The 22,441-nt window shown below is 41.9% G+C and overlaps 1 protein-coding gene across 8 annotated transcripts in view; it reads right to left on the bottom strand.

Annotated features, from left to right (window-relative positions):
• PHACTR1 (phosphatase and actin regulator 1) overlaps positions 1 to 22,441 on the bottom strand; it is a 298,270-nt gene that overhangs the window by 134,227 nt on the left and 141,602 nt on the right. The window contains exon 1 of one of the 8 annotated variants that reach the window (XM_063160605.1): positions 4,139 to 4,397. The exons of 5 other annotated variants lie outside the window; for them this stretch is intronic. In XM_063160605.1, coding sequence (XP_063016675.1) covers positions 4,139 to 4,388 — 250 coding nt within the window. In that variant the 5' untranslated portion in view covers positions 4,389 to 4,397. Of the gene's footprint in view, positions 1 to 3,499; positions 3,813 to 3,895; positions 4,015 to 4,138; positions 4,398 to 22,441 lie in introns of those variants that run through there. 2 more of the 8 variants (XM_063160614.1, XM_063160625.1) reach the window with 2 other exon arrangements.

Below are 22,441 nucleotides of genomic sequence, written 5' to 3' on the forward strand. Positions count from 1 at the left end.
ACAAATGGCAAGAGACAGTCCTTTCCTCCCTCTCCCCACTAAAGGACCCATAATCTATTTATAGACCAGCAGCAAGTGGAAGGAAATCCCACAATCTCCATTTCACAGACAAGGAGCTTGGGTACAGAGTGATATATGATGGACATGCTTGAAGCTGCCCAGAGATACTCGACAGAGAACCCTTAAGCTGAGAACCCTAATTTGTCAGTGATAAAAAACCACTTAGCTCTGTGAATTCCTTCTCTTCCAATGCACTCCTAAGTTAACTTTTTCCCACTCAAGTTTTCTTGTCAGACCCTCTGCATAAAAATCAAAAGTATCCCACTTCATTTGTTCCACTCACTCTGTTAGGTCACCTCTGGGTGTCATTGAAGTCTTTACAGTTCTTTCTAGCCATACAGTAGAGATCTGTCTAAAGCACATTCCGGACCCAGGCTCAGCATTCAGTAGGACACTGAGATTTGCAGTCAGTTTCCAGTATAAAATAAATAAAAACCAGCCAAGCCTCTTCCTTCACTTGTTTCTCTGACTACTGTGGTTCATCAGTCATGTCATCTGCTATGACCCAGCACTATCACAACCCTCACAGAGACCACCAAAATCAGCACACTGAGAAGTGCTCTATACATACCAGATGTTTAGCATTACAGCATGCCTTGATCTCTTGCAGTTCTAGCTCCTTCTGCTCTACTAGATTATCAGTCACTTCTCCATATTTACATTCAGAAAACACTTTCATTCCTCTTCATGATTTTGGAGCAACCTGTGTTGTCTCCTCAATTCTTGTATATTGTTTCTTTGGACTGTTGCAACTCTTCTCCATTCTGCTTCTCCCAACATCTCCCTCACAGCCCCTAGCATTCAGAGATCAGCCCTATTGCTCCTGTATTCCTGGAGGTGACTCACATCTCTCTTCACTTGACCTCCCTCTCAGTTCAGTCCACCATGTCTGATTGCCTCTCTGGCATCCTGTCCTGAATATCTCATTCTTCACTCATGTACAGTTTCACCACTCAATTTTCAACACAGTTTCTGTTATTCTACCACCCAACCTTTTGGTACTGGTGCTTTTATAGACCTCTCTTGTTGTTTTCTATTTTGCAACTAAATTAGCATTAAATATATCCATTCTTTTCAGTCCAATGGTTAAAGCATCTCCATTTTCATCCTATTACTGTAGGATCCTGCTTATCTTTGAGCTCCTCACTTATTATTTTTTTACCTCATCAAAATGCTGCATCTACACCAACTCCTTTTACCTGTACTTCAGTGTGCCCATCTGCATTGTCAAATTTCTTCATCAACTTCTCTCCAAATTACAGGACCTCCCTTCCAAGATATCATATGACTCAGTACCTGCTTCCATATTTTCCTTCAGTTTCATGGCTATCTCTTTTAGTATTCTCCTAGTTGTGACTTTTCCTAGATTAGCTGATGGTATCTGAAGGATCTGCCTCAGTTTCAGCATAAATTTTCCTTCTAGAGTAGTAGAACAATGAAAATGTAGAGTAAGACAATGACTAGAATCCAGGACTCATAACTGGATTTGGAGGATATTTCAGCATTAAATAAATGTGTCCAACTGATCTGCCTATGCCATAGGGACTGAATACTGGTCTTTGTACATGGTTCCAACAAATACAATAGCTGCTCAGATCACAGGATCCACACAGGACATTTGGGTACACTAGAGCAGCTATAGACCTGCAAGACATTATATAAACTATACATAATTTGAATAGGAGGGTGGGGGTGCTCACATTGCAAAGTGCTGTACATTTCCCTTATAAAAGGTAGTAAGTGGTCCCCTTTCTAAGTGCTCTTTAGGCTGTGCAACTGTGAGGATTCATGGACATCTTGAGATCCTGACAGGTTTCTCTGTATCTGAGCTGGTCACAGATTTTTACCTGATCTGTCTGATATGATCATTGTGTAATTTCAGTTAATTATATCATCCTTTCCCTCCAAGCACCAAAAGATGCAGAACTGGTATTCACCAGAAAAAAAAAAAAAATTCCTGGCATTTTTCAATGCTGAAAGTGAGTGTCCCCAGGCAGCATAGCTGGGACTAGACTACAGTTTCTTTACTTTCTGAAAGAAACTCATAGATGTGCATGCTGTGGAAAGAAAAGATTAAGGCTGTACTGGTATTAGTTACTTTTTAAATTATGATCATTTGCATGACACAGAATGAAATCCTACCCCACAGAAAGAGGGGGCAAAACCAGACTGATGATGTGCCCTGGAAGCCTGCTGGCTGCGAGCCTCTCTGCTCTGTTCTTTGCCTCTCTAGGGTTACTAGATTATCTCCTGCCAAGAGCCATAGCCTGCCCTCGGAGTATGTAATGGTTTGAAGCTAAATAACCAAACACAGAGAAGGAAGAAAACCCCTAAAATACAAACCTATTAGTCTGCTAAGAGGTACAAGTAACTGGAGTTATACATTCATATGCATCCATGTGTACACGTGTGCCTTAAAAGGGAAGAAAGCATATTCTTTTCTTACTGTGCTAAGATTTCAAGTACACGGTTCCAAAAAAAACTCAGCAAAAGATGTTGATGCAATTGAGTTTTAGGTCAATTCAATTAAACTAGGAAAGCATAATTTTATAAATGTCTTCATTTGCTTTTAAGGATAAATAAATTACACTAGTAGTGTAAAGTAAATACTACTGCTTTGGCTGGACAAAGCCATTCCTTTAATATCTGTGGGGCTTGCTGTCAGTAGCAGCACATAAGAGGAAAGGAAACACTCAACAATTTACATAGCATTCATCAGATTCTTCCCTCAGCTGTAGTGGCATAAGCAGAAAGAGTGCTTAACCCACTGTGGGTTTCCAGGCTTCTCAGGCTATCTTCTCCCTATTCACCAAAAGCAATTCTGTTCAGCTTTAGCTGCTTTTTAATCAAAGAAATTATAATCACATTAGCAGGATGCTTATTCTGAAGAGACATTAGCAAATGCACGGTTACTTTGTTAAACTGCAGACCTGTGGTTGAAAAAGAACCACGAGTTCCCAAATAATATTTTGTTCTTTTGTATAGTGCAAATGAAAGCAGAGTTGGTTAATTAAAATATTATTATTAATAATAATAATAATACTAACCTTAATGTCAAAAGCTGAAAAATGGAGTGCCAACAACTACTAAGAACCTCAGCTCAGAAAACGCTAACAATTTCAAATTCACATTTATCATCAAAAAAAGTCTTTCCCTGACCTTCAGAAAATGAGATCTGTATACCACATCAGTTAATAGGGACCTAAGTCGAGTGCCTTCAGTCCTAAGTAACATGCAAATCCACACAGCAAAGCAAAGTAATACAACATTGAACAAGAATGTGGGGTAACATCTGTGAGGCTATTTTTTGCCTGAATGCTTGTATGCTGCTCCTAGTTCTCAGCTTCTCCTAATAGCTTACTTCGGCAAAATCCAGAGAATTTGTCATTGTTGCCTTCAAATATTTGCATTCCTAGAAACATAAAAAGCATATACTTACCTGTAGCAACACCTGTGATTGATTACACCGTCACTCCCTGAATACCCTCTAGAGGTTTTGCTCAGTCCCAAAAGGAGAGGGGGAAGGGATGAGAACAGTTGTCTGAAGAGCACTGTATTAATTCCAATAAAAATACAATTTCCCCCATGCATTTGACAGCACGATGAAAATCACACTAGCGGTATTCCTGATAAACCAGATCTTCCAGATACTCAGTTGAGTCAAGCAAACTCTATTGCAGCACGACAAGGAAAAAGTTGATGTATCAAGGCAAAAAACCCCCTGATCTAAAATTCATAGGAATGGGAACAAAACACAATCAATACAAGCAGCAATTTCTATAGCAACTGGGGAGAAAAGGGAATGGGAAAATAGGAGAAGAGTTGGTGCCTTAACTGTTAGCACAAAGCTTCTGAGGCAAATGAAGGGACCCGTCCCTTTTGGCATCTCCCCGATCGAGAGGCTGAATCAATGCCCAGCGTATTGCTCCCGCGCCTCCTTTCCTCTTTCCCTGGGATCTGTGGAGGAGCAAGCCGAGCATCCCAGGCTCCGACGGGAGCGCACACATGTCCGCGCACCCCCGAGCAAGCACAGGCGCTCCCTGCCTCGCTCCTACACCCACAGGATCTCGGCACTCACCGTCACGGGCTTCCTCCCCGCGACTGCAGTTGCTGCAAATGTGTTTGATCTCCTTGCCTATGTGATACTGTATCACAAACGAGACGTTGTTAGTGCTGCTGGTGGGCTCCTTCAGTGGCTTCATCCTCACTAGATAGAAAGCTTTCTTTTTAGGTTTCTCTCCACTCATGTCCGAAACCGAGCCCTGCCCGCAGCCAGCAGAAGGAAAAGCCAGCATCCCAGGCTGCCTGGCGTGCGTGCAATCCGCCATCCGCTCCCGCTCGCCTCGGTGTTTAGCTGCCACACACAACAGGGATGAAGGGGAGGGCTGGGGGAGAGGGGGAGGCGGGAGGAGAGCAGGCAGAAGCGCTGCCTGAGCCTTGCTGCCTGCCCTCCGCGACCCCTCTCCTTAACCAATCCCCCGGGCAGGGCTGGAGGATGCTCAGCGCGTTCCCGCTCCGAGCCTCTCCCTCAGCCGCGGGAGCCGGACACATGTGGCGGCACGGCGGAGCCTGGCACACCTTTGGCTACCTTGCCGCCTGCGGACACCCAGGAGGCAGAGCCTTCCCTGGCCTCCCGGTCCCTCTGCATCTCCTTCTCCCACGCCCTCCCCCATTTCCGAGCGCCCCGGGCCGCGGCCCTGCGGGATGGCGGGCACAGCCCGGCCCTGCCAGCGCCGCCGTGCTCCGGCCTGGAGTACACGGCAGCAGGGCCGGCAGCGCGGCCCGTCCCACGGAATTAACGATGTACACACAAAGAACTGTCCGGCAGCGGGCTGCAAATCTTCCTCCCCGGCTCTCCATCATCTCCGGCTGCGGCTCAAGGGGGCACAGGGGCACGCCGGTTCAGCTGCCCCAGCAAAACCAAACCCCACCCGCTTTTCATTCCGATTTTTTTCCCCCTTTGCTTCTTATAAAAGCCAGATAAGGTGCTTGGTCCGGCTCGTGCAGGGCTTAAGAGGGCGGCCACGGACAATGGCTGGCACCGCCTGGTGACTTCGGCCCGAGAGCCCCTGCAGCCCCTGCTCCTCAGCCGCCACGGCTGAGCCACACTGTGTGACTGCTTATCTAGGCAGCGAACTTCTTTGTCTCCCTTGCCTCCTGCCCATGGTTGCAGCTGCTCCAGAGAACAGCCTAATCATTCCAGGCTGCCTGCATTTCCAAAACTCCCCCTGCCTGAAAGGGATTATAATCCCTGGCCAGACACATCAATCTGCTGTCCAGCTGCCCCCAAAATGCTGTGCGTTTTCACGGCTTGGTAAACAACCCAAACTGCCCAACCTGCCGAAGCAGCAGCTCAGGACAGTGCCTGTGACACAGAGAATTAGAGGAGTGGGGGCAAAGATGCTTGCTTCTTGCAGGTTCTGGGAAGGAAAGCCTGAAGAAGAGATGATATCCTCAGCTATTCTGGCTGCTATTACAGGAATGCGAGTGCTGGTTCTTTAAATGTTCAGCAAGCTATCAGTTTGGCAGGCACTAAGCAGAGAGAGTGCAATTGGGGCAGATGAAATACGGCAAAGAATAACACCATTCTCCTTATTTTTAGCCAAAGCCCTCACTCACTGTTAGAAGAAATCCACTCATTCTACAACTCTTTATCATTTCCACATATTGTTGCCCCATGTTTTACTGCAACATGAGGACAAAACAGCCTTGATACTCTTAAACTACACATGAAACAGTCAGTGAGAGTTTTGCCTAAAGAAGACAGAGCAGAAACTTAATTCATTGCCATGGTTTTCAATTTTCTTAAGTTCATGCACACACACACACACACACACACACACACACACACACAGAGGCACACAGAAGATGCATACAATGAAACTGCTGACCTACTTGCTCTGCATCATTCTGATGCAGGTCTGACTTCTCACCTGGCACTCCTGGGAGTTGAAACCAAATGCAAGGCTTTACTTTTCTCAGCAGAGTTCACAAATCAGCCAAGGTGCTATCAGATCTCACAGAAATACAGACTGAAGCAGGCATTCAGCAGAATTATGCTGGTCACCAAGCCATACAAGCATCCTATACACTGGGCTATGTATGTGGGTTTATGCTGAATAGAGTCGGTCACCTCAGGTGATGTATTGCCCCAAAGGACTTGATTTTGCATGTGTTGCTCATCTAAGATTCCTACCCGCTTCATATAAGTGGTAGGAGAACAGGGAATGCACAATTATTCAGGAATAAGCAGGTGAGTTCCCCAAATGTGTATAAGTGTGTAGCTCCGAGTTAATGCACTGAAAAGCCATCCCTTTGAAGGAAGGCCTGATGCTGAGGTGCTGTTTGCTATGTTACACATTTGGAAAGTAAAGGCTGAGAAGAGTTTGATTCCTCCAGTAGTCAGACAGCAGTTCAGAGACTCGCAGTGGAATTCCCTCTAACTTATTCACTGCCTTTGAGAACACCTTCAGTTTGGTTGTGATTCAGAAAATAATTAGGTGAGTGGAAGACATGATCATAATTCACCTTCTGAACTTGCTTAGAGTTCACACTGTCACTCGTACTCAGTACTGCTGCATTATGGAAATGGGTCAGGAGAGAAAAGCACATTCAAATGCCAGCTTCCCTGAATCTGGGAAATATGAGTGTTAATGAAATGCAGGGTGAACTCAAAACTGGAATATCATATCTGTTGTCTCGGGGTAGTTTTGGGGTGTTGTGCCTCCCCTGTCTTAAGAAAGAAAACTAGAGTCATACATTCAGCAGAGCTGGTCTTGTAAGGTAAATGGTCTTGTAGTTCAGGAACTGGGGAAGACTTAGAACATGAAAAACTGGGTCAAGTCATCAGTCTTTTGCAACCTCCCTCTAAGACCTCAGAGAATTTATTTACAACCTCTTGATATCTCAGCTCCTTGCCTAAAGAATAGTGATGTTGATGTTTCTGGTTTTCAGACAAATTTTATGAAATCATAATCTAAGGTTCTCTGAAGGTGTTTGTATATCACAGAGGGAATATCAACAGACTTTTCAAATTTAATGAGAGAGAGAGGTTTACTGTTTATAGCAAAATGAGAGGGGGAACAGGAAAAACATTTTCCATCAGGCTTAGCCCAAACAATTCACTCACTCCAGACTTTTTTGTTTTTGTTTCACTTGATTTTATTTCGACAGTATTTATCCCTCCTCTTGCTACTCATTTGATTCTAAAGCTATAAAATTCAACTAGGATCTGAAAATAGACTTCATAACTAAACACTGCCTTTTTACTGACTCTGATATTATCTCCCCAACCCAAAAACCTTTTAGAGAGAGACAGAAGCAACTTCTTTCTCAGGCAGAGACTGAAAGACTATCACCTACCTTCTAGTTCAGCCTCACATGCACTCCATTCTGTGAAAGAACCAGCAAATACTACCAGAGCGGACTGAGTTTTACAAGCAGATCCTGGGAGACTGCAGAAGCCCAGCTGCTCTGACATGTTTGTGGACAACTGGGAATTAAATAACTGGTGAATAAGAGCCCCAAATTATCATGGAGAAAGCCCAGTAAATTTTTGCTTCCAGGTGCTATGTATTTTGAATGCAAACAAGCCCTGAAGATATCTGCTAGTATGTCTCCTGTAACATGCTCTTTGCTATAACATGCAAATTGCCTTCATTCCTAAGAGCTGCCTTACAGAGAATCTGAATTTGCCACAGCTCATAAAACAAAAATAAGTTTAATTATGATCTCTTTAATTATGGTGAAAGCTGCCGCTGCTAATCAGTTCCAGGACAAATAATGTAAAATGAATGTACTACAGTAGTCCTGCAGAAAAAGACTTGCTTTGCCTTTGTAAAGATAAGTGAAAAAGGTCTAATAACTCTTTCACTGCCTCAGTACACAGCTACAAACCTTGGCATAATTTGATTGCACAGTGGACAACAAAAATCAATGAACAGGATGTCAGATAATTCGTTATTTGACAGTGAATCAACAAACTTGCATCCTATTCCCAGGCCACATTTGCTTCTTCTATAAGCTTGAGAAACGACTTGTACCTTCAGTTCTTTCACCCCTTCAGCCTTTGCCATTAAGGAGAATGCCAGTTCCATTGTCCATAAAGAAGAAATGGAAGCAGCATCCCCTTTAAACAGATGACTGACTGATGACTTACCTGCACAAAAATCTCTGAAGCTTGACACTGTCATGCCTTTATTTTTCCCCATTTCACCATGTCTTCCCATGTCAGAGATCACTTGGCTAAGAGTCTTTTTTGGGACACTGTGTCCTCAAAGAGCAGGCAAGTTTACAGCTGCATTCTCCACTCCACAGAGAAGAATATTCCTTCTTACTTCTTTCTCTAAGCTGTGGCACTGTGCAAAATGCCAGTCAGGACATCCCTGAAATGTGCCTTACAGCCCTCAGCTGAACAACAGGGAGGTTTCTGTGTGGGCTGGACAGGCTCTCTCTTCCAGCACAAATAGGTGCACAAAAGAAACTGTGTGGAAGCCTCTGATCCTTGTTTCTTCAGTACAAATGTTGTCTTGGAGATCTGCAGTGTTCCTCTGAACAAGCTATGGCACTATTCTTATAAAAATGCTAGATAAATGGAAGTCTAACAAGGCAGCACCACTTCTTCTCAGCAGTTTAGTCTTTCTAACCAAAACACTATGATTCATGTTTTACAGTCTATTTAGGCAGTGATGTTTTCACAGGGATGCCCCGGTACTTGGCAATTTTTTATAAATATTTTACTTTCCTTCTTATTTCCTCTGCTCATGGTAATAAACATCCCAGTGAGAATAAAAAAGAGATAAAACATAAATAAATTAATTACCAGCTGCTCTGGTGATTAATGCATACATCAATGTTGTGCTACACATAGTGGTACAAACTGATCAGCTTGGAGTAAAGAGGGAAATAAGTACAATTTGATCACTGGCTACAACACAGGAATCAGCCCCTAGCACAGTACCTCCTTTGGTAACATCTTCAATTTACTATCAAAAAAATGCCCTCAAAACCACCTCAGGATGGCTGACATTTTTCAAAGGAGTTTGTCGCCAGGTGAAGAATTTTTCTCATTGCAGTGCACAATTCAAACCTGGCTATCCAAATATTTTCTGTTTGCCAGGCAATTACTGCAGCTGGAGGACTCTGGTCCATGGCAGAGGCTCCAGGGTGCTAGGCTGACAGTATTTCTGCTTACTACGTGGCACATCAGCAAAAATGGGAGGGCAAGGAGGAGGGAGAATCAGCCTGAGACTCCAGCAGGCCAAAATAGAATATGACCTTTTTAGTTTTGCAGCTGTAAACACATTCTTAAGCAACAATCCCAGTTACTCCTGGCAGTCTTTGGCCCAAGAGAGACAAAGACTGCCATCACCCAGGTGATGAGTGCTGCACAAACAAGTGCAAACTGAAGGAAGAAGAAAGGAAAGAAAATGCCCCTTCCTGGATTTTCAACATTCAGCAATAGTGCTGAAGCATTACACATCTCATTCTTGCTCTACCTGCAGGGCTCTCCACATCCTGTGCATATGCTTTGCCATGATGGAGTCCTCTCCTTATTTAGGAGACGCCCTGCTTTATTTCTATGTGATGCCATATGGTGTGAAGAAAGCGAACAGAAAAGGTTACACGTAAAAACCACATAAGCTTAGAAACACCTGTTTGCTGCAAAAGTGAAGAACTACTGATGGCAAAGGCCTTCTAAGGATAAAAAGGAAGATGTCATCCTACCTAGCAGGACAGATGGAAAGTTGCTGAGCTGCCATTTGAATGCCCAAACACCTATGTGCAATTAATGTTTCTAAAGGCCTGATAAAGCTAAGGGTAAACATCAGCAATGAACCAGTGTGGGGTGTGAAGTTCTAAAACAGCTGAGCAAGCAAACATTAGCATTAGATGATGCTGAAAGGAAGACAATCTTTATGCTGAAATCACAGCTGAAGCTCTTGCTGTAGCAGAGCTTACTGCAAGTCCTAGCACCAGAGCCATTAGTCACTACAGTCCTAACGAGGTCATTACCTCCCATCTCAGAAAATCCACGCTCAGTTTTCATATCTAATTTTGATGTGGCATGCCCTGAAGTTTTATGATCAATTTGGAGCACTTTGCATATCCTGCATAGCTTTCAGAGGAATGGAAGCCTTTTTTGCCTTGACAACAGAAAAAGGACAGAGCAGAGGCATGAACTGGGACTTGGTAGCACCCCTGCATGATCTAAACTGAGCATTTAGCCGCCATCTTAAAGTTAACAAAAAGTAATTCCAAAAACCTCACTGCAATTACAAGTTTGAAACCAAGGAGGAATCTGAATTAAGTCCTGCGTGGCCAATTTAATAATTCCATTTAGGAAGGATCATACTTAGCGTTGATGTGAGCATACAGACAGCAGTCTGACACTGGTAATTGCTTTGCCCCATGTGTTTGGAGCTGTGGGAATAGATTCTACTAGTAAGATTCACTACAAAATATGGGCCTGACCCAGTGCTTATTCAAGTTAATTGGAATTTTTCCATGGCATTAACTGCACACTTTAACATATACCAAAATGCAACAGCACCGGTGACTTGAAGACCCATATCATTGCAGCAGCCTCCTTGCTAGTTACTCCCTGCTTGACACTGAGAGAATAAAGTATGATATACCATGGATTTTCACACACCACACCACCCCAAAATACCTTTTTCTTTCTGTGCATAAATTAAGAAACAGCTCTCCACCCTCTGCTTTCCTTCCATCAAACCCAGAGCTGTCTTACATATACATGCAGAAAAATATTTTTAAAAACCTCACAAAACTAAACCCACAGTCAGGTATCAGATTGCATCTATAATTCCTCACAAGGTTCTGTTCCCCCACAGCCTGCTAAAAAAAGTGCAGCAGGGGGAGAAGTCAGTGCGCCTGTGTGTACCTGTGTGTCTAGCAAGCCCCTGGGGGAAAAAATCTGAATATGACTTATTCTTGTCACAATTGCTCCTAGACAGCAAAAAGGGAGGGGAAGGTCCAGAGGAGGAGTCCAAGCCTCTAGAATAAATAAAGTCAAGCACTGGTCATCTCTGGCTGACGAACTGGCAGTACTGCTCCCACATCATGGGTTAGTTTTATACTGCTTCCTACGGATATGGAAAACCAGGCACTTATGGTTTTGTTGGCTCCAAGTAAAACTACATGTTTGAAAAGTAAAGCAAAGAAGGCAATATGAGGGTTTTAGAGCTGTGCATTACAATTGTTTCATAAGAAGAACCTTAATTTGGACAAAATCAAGTGCTTCAGTTAAAGTAACAAGGAAAATACAGCAGAAGCCCTGGATTTACAACATGCAATAGAGAAACTTGAAACTTTGTGGAACCTAGCAAAGTTCTACTGTGATAAACCTATGACTTGGAACAGCCTTTTCTGGACACTTTTGGATGCAAAGAAAACTCAGTAAAGTAGGTCACAGTCATCATCTTCCAGGATGCCACTACGGTTTTCTCCATGTTTTCTCAAGAATTATGTCTCAAGACAAGAATAAAAGAAACTATACTGAGAAAAAAAAAAAATCTGCTTTTCATTCCAGTGCCTGGAAATCCTGGGTGATCAACTTCAGACACTTGAGAAAACATCAGTCTTTCTAGAACTGCCACTTTGGATATCCTGAATCTCTATCCCTTTGAGAGTATGTGCCACAGACATGAATATCACAAAATCACAGTAGTCTAGGACTTCCTGTCACAACCCCTCAAGGACTGAGCCATACACAGTGCTCTGTCTGCCCTGGCTCCAGAAAGGTCTGAGTCATCTGGCTTTAAGGAAAGTGTAAGAAAATAGGTCAAACTGAACTTCCCATCACAGGCAATTGCAGCAAAGTCAATCAGCTTGCAAAAGCATTGCTCTCAGCACAAACTGCCCTCATATTTCTGCCTACATAACTAATTAAATTAATTCCTGATCATATCAAATAGCATGACTTCCCCAAGAATGTACAGACTAACACTCCCTGCTGATAATCTTTACTTATAAAAGTTGCTTCTCAGGTAAAGCTATGGAGAAGGATCACACTGCAGGAATCTTTGTTGAAGTAATACATCCAAAATATGAGCGTGGCTTGAAATTGGTAGACAGACCAAAAGATTTATTTCCAAGCAATAAAATAGATAGTTATTATCTCAGAAACTCTCTATTGGCTACTGAGATCACCAGCCTAGAGCAGACAAAGTTACAATCAGCACATAATAGAGATGACTGGATTTTTTGCCTATATAAATGACTCATATTAAGTCTGTTGCTTGCAGTTCAGAACAGTTTACTTGAAGGTCAGGGATATGACTGTGCATGAAGCACATTCACTTAGGGAACACTTTCACACACAAAAGGAAACAGCAAATGAAGAAGGATACATTTGACAGACTTGGCCCCAAAGAGCTCATTTGCAGTAACACAGTTACAGACCCTTGACCAAAGTTTCCAGGTCAATGGCCTGGGACTTGCCATATCGTCTGTGTGCCACTGGGGCAGCCACACAAAACTAACAGGCTTTCATTTCAGTTTTTCATCTCACTATGGTTGCTGTGATTTCCAGAACCAGTGTGTTTAAAGCAATCTGAGAAAGTCACAAAGTGCAAAAGCTTTGGAGGCTGGAGACATGGGAAAAGCCACACAGCAAGTCCAGTAAAGTCAAACTCTGACCAAATTCAGACAGAGGATGAGAGGCTGAGCTGTGAGAACAAGCTAAAGGTTCATGAGGTCTACAGAAGTACAAATGAACAGGCAAGCAGGCAGAATCAAGTGGGAACATGAGATGAGGGGAAGCAACATTCAGCCATAACAGAAAGAAGATAAAGGGAAGGAGAAGAAAAAGAGAGAAGATCAGGAAATCCATGAACTCCTCCCTAAACTTCCAGGGTGCCTTTGAAACAACAGACCCTCCCAACCTTCAAAGGCTTCTCCCAGTGCTGAAAAACACTTTGCAATAACTCATGAACAGTGCAAGAGTACTGAGGCAGCTGCAAAGGCTGATTTAGGTACAAACACTGGCAAAGCTGTAGGGGGAAGCTTTCATAAGCATCTGCCTCCACTGGGCCTGACAGCAGCACACACTGTCAATCCCCTCACCTCAATAAGTGCTCACAGTTTTCTCAAATTAGAAATTAAGACAACACAAATCCCTAGGAATAGCACACAGTTTCTATACATATCACCCAGTGAGTTAGCAGCGCTGAAGTGAAGCAAGAAGCTTCTGACATTATCCATGTGCATCTTTTTCAGTCTTTCCTCCTTCAGCACAATCGTGGGGTCCTCCGACTGGTACAGAAATCTGCATGAGGAACTTTTTATTTTCTCCAAAAAGAAGCAGAAAAAAAAAAGTTCTTACTCTCCTCTTTTTAGCCCCTGGTTACTATGGGCCAGTCATTTTTCATCATCAGGCCCCTATCCCTCAATCACTGCTTGTACTTTCACTGTGGACTGGTGTGAAGCACAAGCACAGAGGGAGAAATTTGGCTTTGCATCAGTCCCATGTCATCATTCTCCTAGTGTTCCCAGAGTTTAACACAACCAGGCTTTACAACACCAACAGACAGTACATGCACCATCAACAGGTCTTACTGACAAAAAGCCATATTAAGCATTTTTTACCTCTTTAAAGCCTTGAATAGCAGTCAACACAAAGAAGCTGCAGTGTGCTGAAGGATCTTAAGAAATAGCTGTATAATCAGTTTTTGCTGAAATCCTGGAACATATTTTAATGTGAATCTTGCCAAGCTCTTTAATGTCTGCCCATTGGTTAAGCCTCAACATCCAGGCTAGATTTTAGTAATTTCTTAGGGGCTTTTATAAAAGCAGGAACTATTAACTGCTAAAATCTAATCCATCTTTTTCCGTGATGCATTGCCATAACATATAACAACACACCTGTAGTACTTTTAACAATCTTAGCCATCATGTACATAAATTATTCACTAGAAATAAAAACTTACTCCTAATATATGCTAATTTTTGGAGGTTTTATAGAGTTAACTGCTTCACCTGTGTGATCCATGATGTCTATCTGTCAAAACCTTAGTCTCCAGAGAACATCGCAGCACAAAGGGCAGGATTTCACTTTCCCAGAGGTTTAAACCAGAGAAGAACGTGACAGAAGGCTGAACTAGAAGGACTGCAGTACAATACACGTTTCATTCACAGTGGAGTGAATGCAGCAAAATAGTGGTAAAACCCACTGCAGATCTTTTTTATTACTTTGTATTACAAAAATTCCAAGGGGCCCCAGCAGAGCTTAGGACTGCAGTATACAATGTACTCTGACATTTTAACAGACTTTTTGTCCTAATGATCTTCAAGTTTCCTCTAGAGCAGTCATCCTCTGGGCTTAAAGCATCCTGGCTTCAAGACTTTCTTGATTCAAGACTTTGGGAAAGCTCTAACTGCATCATGAGGCCAAAAGCAGATGGAAATTTTCAATCACTTCATGGGTTATTGCTGGAAATACATCACCAAAATGTATACTAAGAGGTCAAACACATCTTTGTTCCTTGCATCACCATGAACAACTAAGAACTTAGTGTTCATAGGCAGTACTTGAAGAGCATGCTGAGAAAAGATTCACGAGAGAACAGTTTGCATACTTGTGATGCAAGAATGCAAACTTAAGCACATGTTTCTGCAAAAAAAAATATTTTTCCCTTCCCACAACAGTTTAAAGTTTAAAGGTGAGACTACTAATTACTTACAGCCAAGCATAAGACCAAGGTGCCCAGGAAGGTTGTCTATCTCTGTTGGCGCTCAAGGCTGGAAGGGGTTAAGTCCCCAGGCAATCTGATCTAATTAGATCTGCTTTGAGCTCTGGATGTCCCATCCAACTGAAATTATTCTATAATTCTAAAACATTCAATCAATAGTATCTTCCTCTGACTTGTACACCTTTGAGGTAACAACCAAAGACAGTCTCAGTGGTGTGTGAGTGCACTTCTGCACACTGCAACTGCAAGTTCCAAGCTTTCTTGTCAGGGTAACAGTTTTCAGCCACTCAGACAAGATATTTGAGTGGGATGTGACCATGCCACAGCCCTTTGGTAAGAAGCTGGTAAGTTGTGCTCATGGGAATATACACAGCTTTTCAGTTTTCTCCAGAGAAGCCATTTGGCCTTCCTCAGGGAACCTGCAGCTTTCCTTCTTGAGAGATCTAATGCACTATAAGCTGCAAATAAGCTTTTCATACCAAGGCACTATTTCCCCACCTTCCGCCCCCCCCCCCCCCACCCCCAGCCATACTTTGTCATTCTTCTAGATGTTTTGAGAAATCCAGAATTATGCGTATTTTGTAATTTTGCCTTTTAATCTTTGTGATAAAGGTTCCTCCACCACTTCCTAGCCACCTCCATTTAAGGACTGCCACCTCCACAAGCTGGTTGCCAGAAAACAGCTATCTTGGGAAATGCAATGTGTTAAATGACAAAGGACTGCTCTGCCTGCCCGAGGCATCATTCTTTTGATGTCTGCATAGAAACATGCTGAGGGGGAAATGAAAAGGCTACCAGCCCTGACAATGTAGGGCACTGGCTGCAGCTGCACATGGGAGAGGAACAGGAATTCTATGAGGGCAATCTGGCCTTCAAGTGGAAATGCAGGGACTGTTAAAAGGGAACAAGTGCATGCTTTGCTCTTTCTCTTGTTCTTCTGACCAAAGTAGAAGAGAGGCAAGGTGAGAAAACAAAGAATATGGGATCTAGAGAAGGAAGCAGCTTATTATAAAGCTATTATGAATAGTTGGCATGATGCTTAGCTAGGGGATAATGAAGTTAGCAATTAGAGATGATGAATGGTTGAAGGGGCTTTATAATGATATGGAATGATTTTCATCTTTATATCAGACAGGTTGAATTCGGGTCAAGTCAGTACCAACACAACATGAATGCTATCTGATTTATTTCATCGAGTTTTGTGGAATGAGCTTGGTCCCTTGTAAGCTGTTTGGGACAAAGGCTTATTCATAAGTAATTATCTGCAATAAGCACCTCCACTTGCATGAGGCAGGGCTTTAAACAAGGGACTGTTCAAACAGCCAGGCTTTGAAAAGGTTACAATTCAAGTAGATAAAGCTGTAAAAGTATTACTTAAATATGACAAAGAGAGAGATGGCATTGTTTGTCCAATGCTTTACAGAAATGATGGGCTGAAGCTTTATTTGAATTTATTTTCAATTATGAGCCAGTTCTTCCTGCCTGGGCATTTAGAAATTGCACAGTGCCTGTTGGGCAAAACTGCAGTCTATATAAAGAAGCAAAGAACATAAGGTGTCCTTTACTAGCCACCATGTTCATCAGCATCTTTCAAGAGTCTGCTTCTGCTCTCACAAATCTCGCCGGTGAGAAAGAGAAGGCGTGTTAATTAGTACCAAGGAATGGCGTCAGCTTCTGGCTTGCTAGCAAGGGCTATAAACAACATTATATTTACACAATGCACAACTCCTCTTCTACTGGGTTACTGTCAGAGCAGCACTGGGGTTTGCAGGTCACAACTTGTAGCTCAGATCCTCTCCAGAAATTTTTGGCAATTCAGAATTATGAATCCTCTATTTTTTACATTTGGGAATAGTAAATAAATACATGAGACGAGATTAGAGGTATTGGCCAATGGAGACTTAGTTAAAACACAAAAACCGGTAGGAGAGCTGGAGGAGAGAAGGAATATAGGAAATTTAGTTGATGCTAAAAGGAGGAAAAAAATAAAACAAGTACAAAGAGCTAATACACAGAGACCCCAGAGAAACTGCAGTGGCCTGACCCATTAGTGAGGTTATACCGATATAACCTCATTGCCATTGTCACTGATTTAGCATGGATTTAAAATCCCCTGCACTACAGCGCTTCATCTAGCATACTGCTAAGCAATCCTACTCTGCTGCATGTTCTACTTTGAGTTTGTGCAATGGGACCACATTTGGCATTTGCAGCAGTATAATCATGTTGAATAATTGGACTGTGCAAACTTTCGAAACATCAGTTTCCTCAAGTCTAAAGAAGGATAGAACAAAACTAATTGTGTGGAGTGAACGGGAGGTTAACCAGTCATCAGCTTCCCACTCTAGGCTGCACTGTTCATACAATTAGATTTTGTATTTTGACAATTGTACCAGAGTTAAAGTAATTACAGTTATATGAAGCTTGAAGTGCAGAATTTAGGACTAGGACTTCTGGAGCTGTGCATGCCTCCAAGGCAGGGATGTGATTATTGAGGTACAATCAAGTAATATTAAATTGAGGCGTCGTAGAGAGGAGGTGGAAGGCAGTGCCTTCATGACTAGGAAGAAAAAAGTACAGTTTGTAAGGAAAGACAAAGGGGTTCTAGCTTTGGATGGCACAGGAGGTAATCTCTTTCCTTCATTTCTTTCTGTGCCTTCTCCCCATCCTCTGAGAACAGACAGAAGCAGGCATTTTGGACAATAAAGGAAGGGGCAAGAACTGCAGATTGATTAAGGAGAAAAAAATTAGGAGCTAGCTGAGGACCTAGATCAGTCCAGAAAATTCTTTACTCTCACTAAAGCTACTGCGTACTATTACTTATTCTCCTGATGTTTTCTTTAATCTATTGTCCCTACATGCTTTCTCCTGGCACATTTGACTCTGAACATGTAAAACAGCATTTTTGCTGCACAGTAATGGTAACATTGGGACAATTTTACAGACATTGAGATTTCCAGTGCATAGCCACAGCTATCCAAAGGGTTACACCTGTCCAGTGTCAGAGCTGGTCATGCTAGGTTTGACAAAATGACATCATTCAGGGACACTTACCAAAGGAATGCTAGCTTTTGGGAAAGTACTATGGAATACTCATGGTCCTGAGGCATGAAGGACAATGCCCGTAACCTTTGGTTTTTGCTCACACGTCTTGAAATTGATGATGGTTATTCAGTTATAGAACACAGGTTTCAACTGCATCACAAAGCAATTTAGAAAATGCACTTTGCCTCTGCATAATAGATACTTGTAAAGATTAGGGTAGTTCTTCCATGTCTCAGTAGACACAGGGGGTGCTGCAAGCCTGACTCATTCACCTCTGTTGACATGAAGCATGGCACTGTTTGAGATGACAGACACCGTAATATCAGTGTCTTTTAGTTCTAAGATCTAAAACTGTATGCCAACATTCTGTAAAGTAATACCTTCCAATGGTCTACTGCTTGGGAGGATGGGTAGTTGTCTAACTATAAATTCAATGAAGATTACAGAGGTTTTTTTGTAATTTTTCAGTTGTTTTGGGCATCACTTGCTGGTATCTTCGGCTATAAAAGGTGCCTGGAATGACACGTCAGATAAGACACAGGCCTTTTAAAAATATGAAAACATATTTCAAACACAGTTGTGCTGATTAAGATTTTTGATAATGCAAGCCTTGCAAAAATAGCTTTCCAGTGAACAATGGATCTACACACTTGGGATGATTTAGTTAAAACCAAAATAGAATAGAGAGATGTCACAATGCGAATCTTTGTGTTTGGATGGTTGGTATCCCTTTATAAATTTAATCTCTGTAGATTAATCATTCTCTGTAGTTCACTGTGCTCACAAATTAAATACACTGAAATTCAAACCAAGGATCCTGAAACAAACCCAGCCAGAGGCATTAACAATGCTCCAGTGAGTACGCTGGCACACTTTGATATTCCAGGTCAATGAAGCTTGTTCTAAGAAAACATCTGGAGCACTCTAAATCCAGCATGCTTTAAAATCTAAATCTATGCTGAGCTTCTCTTCATTTCTTTAAGATGCCTTTTAATTACAGTCCTGATCAATGGCATTTTGCAAAAATAATTTCCTGTGCTACTTTCCCCATTAACAATTAAAATTACTATTTTCTCTCATTTTATTCTGGATAGCTTCTCAGAGCAGAGCATTAAAATCTTAATTTCTGTTCATTAGCACTAATTTTTGATCTAAATACAGAATTCTAATGTTGGTGTAGGGACTGAAGGTTTTATAATTCAGTCATACCTTCCCCTGCCTTTTTCTTCTTAGAGCTGGACTGAAAGAAACACTTAGGGTATTTAAGGGTAGATACAGATCTAAGCTAAGAAAGTCAATCTTCATTGCTTCTTGAGAACTTTTTAAAGGGAGTCATTGATATCAGAATTGAAATGCAAGTACTTCCAACCCACCAAACTGATCAAGAGTTATTTAAATAAGCATTCAACAGATTTTGTCTTTTATATATATGTATTCAACCAAGTGAAATGGGGCATCTTTGAAGAAAGCGCTTTCCTGGTAAAAACCTTATGCTACCTGATTCTGGCCACAGGATAATGTACAAAGATTCCACATCCTCTCCCTTCGCCCCCTTTTTCTCATGGAAAAAATTCAACCAAATAATATTTCTCCTGGGCCAAACAGGCCCCATCTTCAGCTGCATTCTCAGCCTAAAGAAACATCTGTGTCTGTGAGGCTATGCTGTGAGCCCATTCACTCTTTCACTCTGAAAAGCAGACAAACAAGCTGAGCACCTTCATTTCTCAGAAATGTGATTTTAGTTTTTTTTTTTTAATTAACCACAATACTTCAAGACCTTTCCTAAAACAGAAATTCCAGACCAATTTCTGTTTGATAACTCTCCTCCTGTACACACTGAAATTTCATTTTTGCCTTGTCTTATGGGAAGAACATCCCACTGAATCTGTGTCAACCCTTCAGCGGCTTTATCTTCCCCCATAAAGCTATGAAAAACTCCTATAAAATCAATGCACAGATTAATGTGGAATTAAACTCCTCCGCCATGCTAAACTGAATGCAAATTCATGCAAATATTGCTGTAAAATGTCTTTTGCATTGCTCAGTATAAGGCAAGTGAACCCATGACTACAGATGTAATTTTCAAAGGAAAAAACACACTTAGAGCCTCTCTGGCCGCACTATGGAAAGTTCTCTTCAAAGAGAATGATTTCCTTGCAGTCTATATTGCAAAAAGGCCTCTTATATATCTTACTTTAGATATTAATATTGTTTTATGGATGCAGAGTAAGGAAAATCTACTACTCAGTACTAGTAAATCTAGCAGAATTCAGTCCTTATATAGCATGAGCCCATTACAGTGGTGATTATTAGGGCATCACTGACATAGCAAGATCTTCCCAGATATACCAATAGTAAAACAGAGCTAACCTGCATAAACAAACACAGAGCACCAGAAGAAAATCCTAGTTTGTAATTGTACCACACTGAATTCTGGAAGCCTCTGTAAAGATATGAGGCTTAGTCACTAAAGAAAAGACTCAGAAGGAGCTCCTGTTTCATTACATGCAAATGCACTTATCCTATAGATAAGTAACTGAGATACAGCAATGTCTTGCACAAATTCACTGCACATCTGAAGTAGGGCTGCAAGACACACATCGGAAGAGAGGAGCTTACTTTTAATGATGGCTCCAGTCAGTTCTTGTGGACACATTCGCTTAAAAATCTCCCAATATCTTGGGGAGAAGTGGCTACAAGTTACTGCTACACCTAGGCCTGGGACTGGCATTTCTTCAGAAGAGATATATCCACAGAGAGCAATGCATTGCTGCAAAAGGACACATGGAGCATGACATGTTATCTGGAAGAAGCACTGTGCCAACACATTGTGCCATGTAGCTGCTCTGTTAACTGGCTGTGAGAAGAAAAACAGGGAAGAGCTCGTATTTTTCAGTCTCCCCAGGATTTGTGGTAAAAGCTAGAAACCACACTGCTCATTGAAAAGAAATATCGAATGTGCGTGGGCAGTGTACAGGCTCTTATGCCAAGATGCAGAAGCAGCATCTCAGAGGTGGCTTTCCAAGCTATTTGTTTTCCTTTTTTGTTTCCTCTTCTAAAAGAAGAACTACTGAACCATATTCTGGCACTTAGAAACCTCCCAAAGGTAATGCTTGCAGTGGTATATAGACTTTTTTGCTATTGCACAGATCTTTGTTTTTACGTGCTTACAGTAGCATACATGCATGACACATAAGAATGAATACTTTTTTTACCTAAAGTGTCCCTAAGGGGGCTGAATTATTGAGGTCTGAAATATCTCCATCCTTTTTCCTGCCCTGGGGCTGATTGCTAGCCTGCATCTGTCAGTCATGGGAACTGAAAGTTAGGTGGACAAAAATAAAAGCTACTGCAAAGAAAACATGTTTTACAGGAAAAAAAATATGAAAAGAAAAATCTATAATTTTCCAGTCACATTAGTGACAGTGAGATCCTCCCAGCTTTCCAACCACGTACAATTAGCAATTGTTTGAAACAATCAATGAATTAATTACAGCAGTAACTTCCCATTAGATTTCACAGGGAATGTATTATTTGGTGGGGTGCATAAAAAACTACAAAGCAGTACTTTCATTTAAAAGACAAGCAGAAAAAATACCAGGGTAAGCAGTGTATGCCTGAGTCCTACACAACTTCCCAGCAGCATTCCTCTCTGCAGTGCCCGTGGCTCTTTTCCTTTCGGGGTACACTTTTTCTTCACCAAATGAGACCTGAAGCCCCAGTCACGCTCAAAATGCATCTCTTCCTGCATGCAGAATTTCACCTACTCACCCAAAAAAACACACTTGGTGGTACAGCACACGCAACCTAGCAGTGCAACTGCAATCTACCACTCTCTTACTCTAGGTACACATTCAGATGTGGCTTAAATAAGACGGAACTCCTGTCAGTAACCACTTCTCTTTTTGAACACTAAATTGTTGATATGTTCCTAAGCCTTTTTGTCTCTTTTTTTAAAAGCTTCTTACTAGGAAAGATTAATGACTTTACTGTCCCTGTGAAAAATGGTGAGGGAAGCACTGCTAAGCACAGCTACGATTTATCTATCTATCTATATATAAATCCTACTGCTGAGCTTTGATTTGCTGCAGAAACATAATTTTAGCTTGGTAGGAGATACTCATTTGCATCAAAGCAATTGATAAATTGATGCTTACCATAAGGGCTGGCATCATAATCTAGTACACCCCAAGCTTCTGTGGTTCATTATCATCTCAAGAGTGCCCAGGTCTGCATTCAATTTCATGTTTCCAGAATACAGTTTCAGTTTCATGTAGTGATTGTAGACTTCTAGATTCTGCCCAATAAAGCAAAAAAAAATATTCCTGTTGAGTTTCAACTGGTGCCTGGCTCCTTGTCCTGCTGGCAATTAGGCATTTCATTACAAGTGGCAGAAATCTGCATTGCTGGGACACATGTGGAAGGATCTACTTACTGCTTTCAGAAAATCACTGCTGCTTTGATAAAAAAAGCAACTGCTTACATGCATTCTGGACTCTTAGTTTCTAGGCTGGATGGAGCAAGGGCCTTCACCAAGGGAAGAGCCACCTCATTCAGATGCAGGGAATGCATTCTATTTTAGAACCCCAAATGGCAAGCCTGTTGTTCAGAGAATATATACTCTC

This window comes from Melospiza melodia, chromosome 1 (assembly GCF_035770615.1).
Source record: "Melospiza melodia melodia isolate bMelMel2 chromosome 1, bMelMel2.pri, whole genome shotgun sequence".
Taxonomy (NCBI): Eukaryota; Metazoa; Chordata; class Aves; order Passeriformes; family Passerellidae; genus Melospiza; species Melospiza melodia.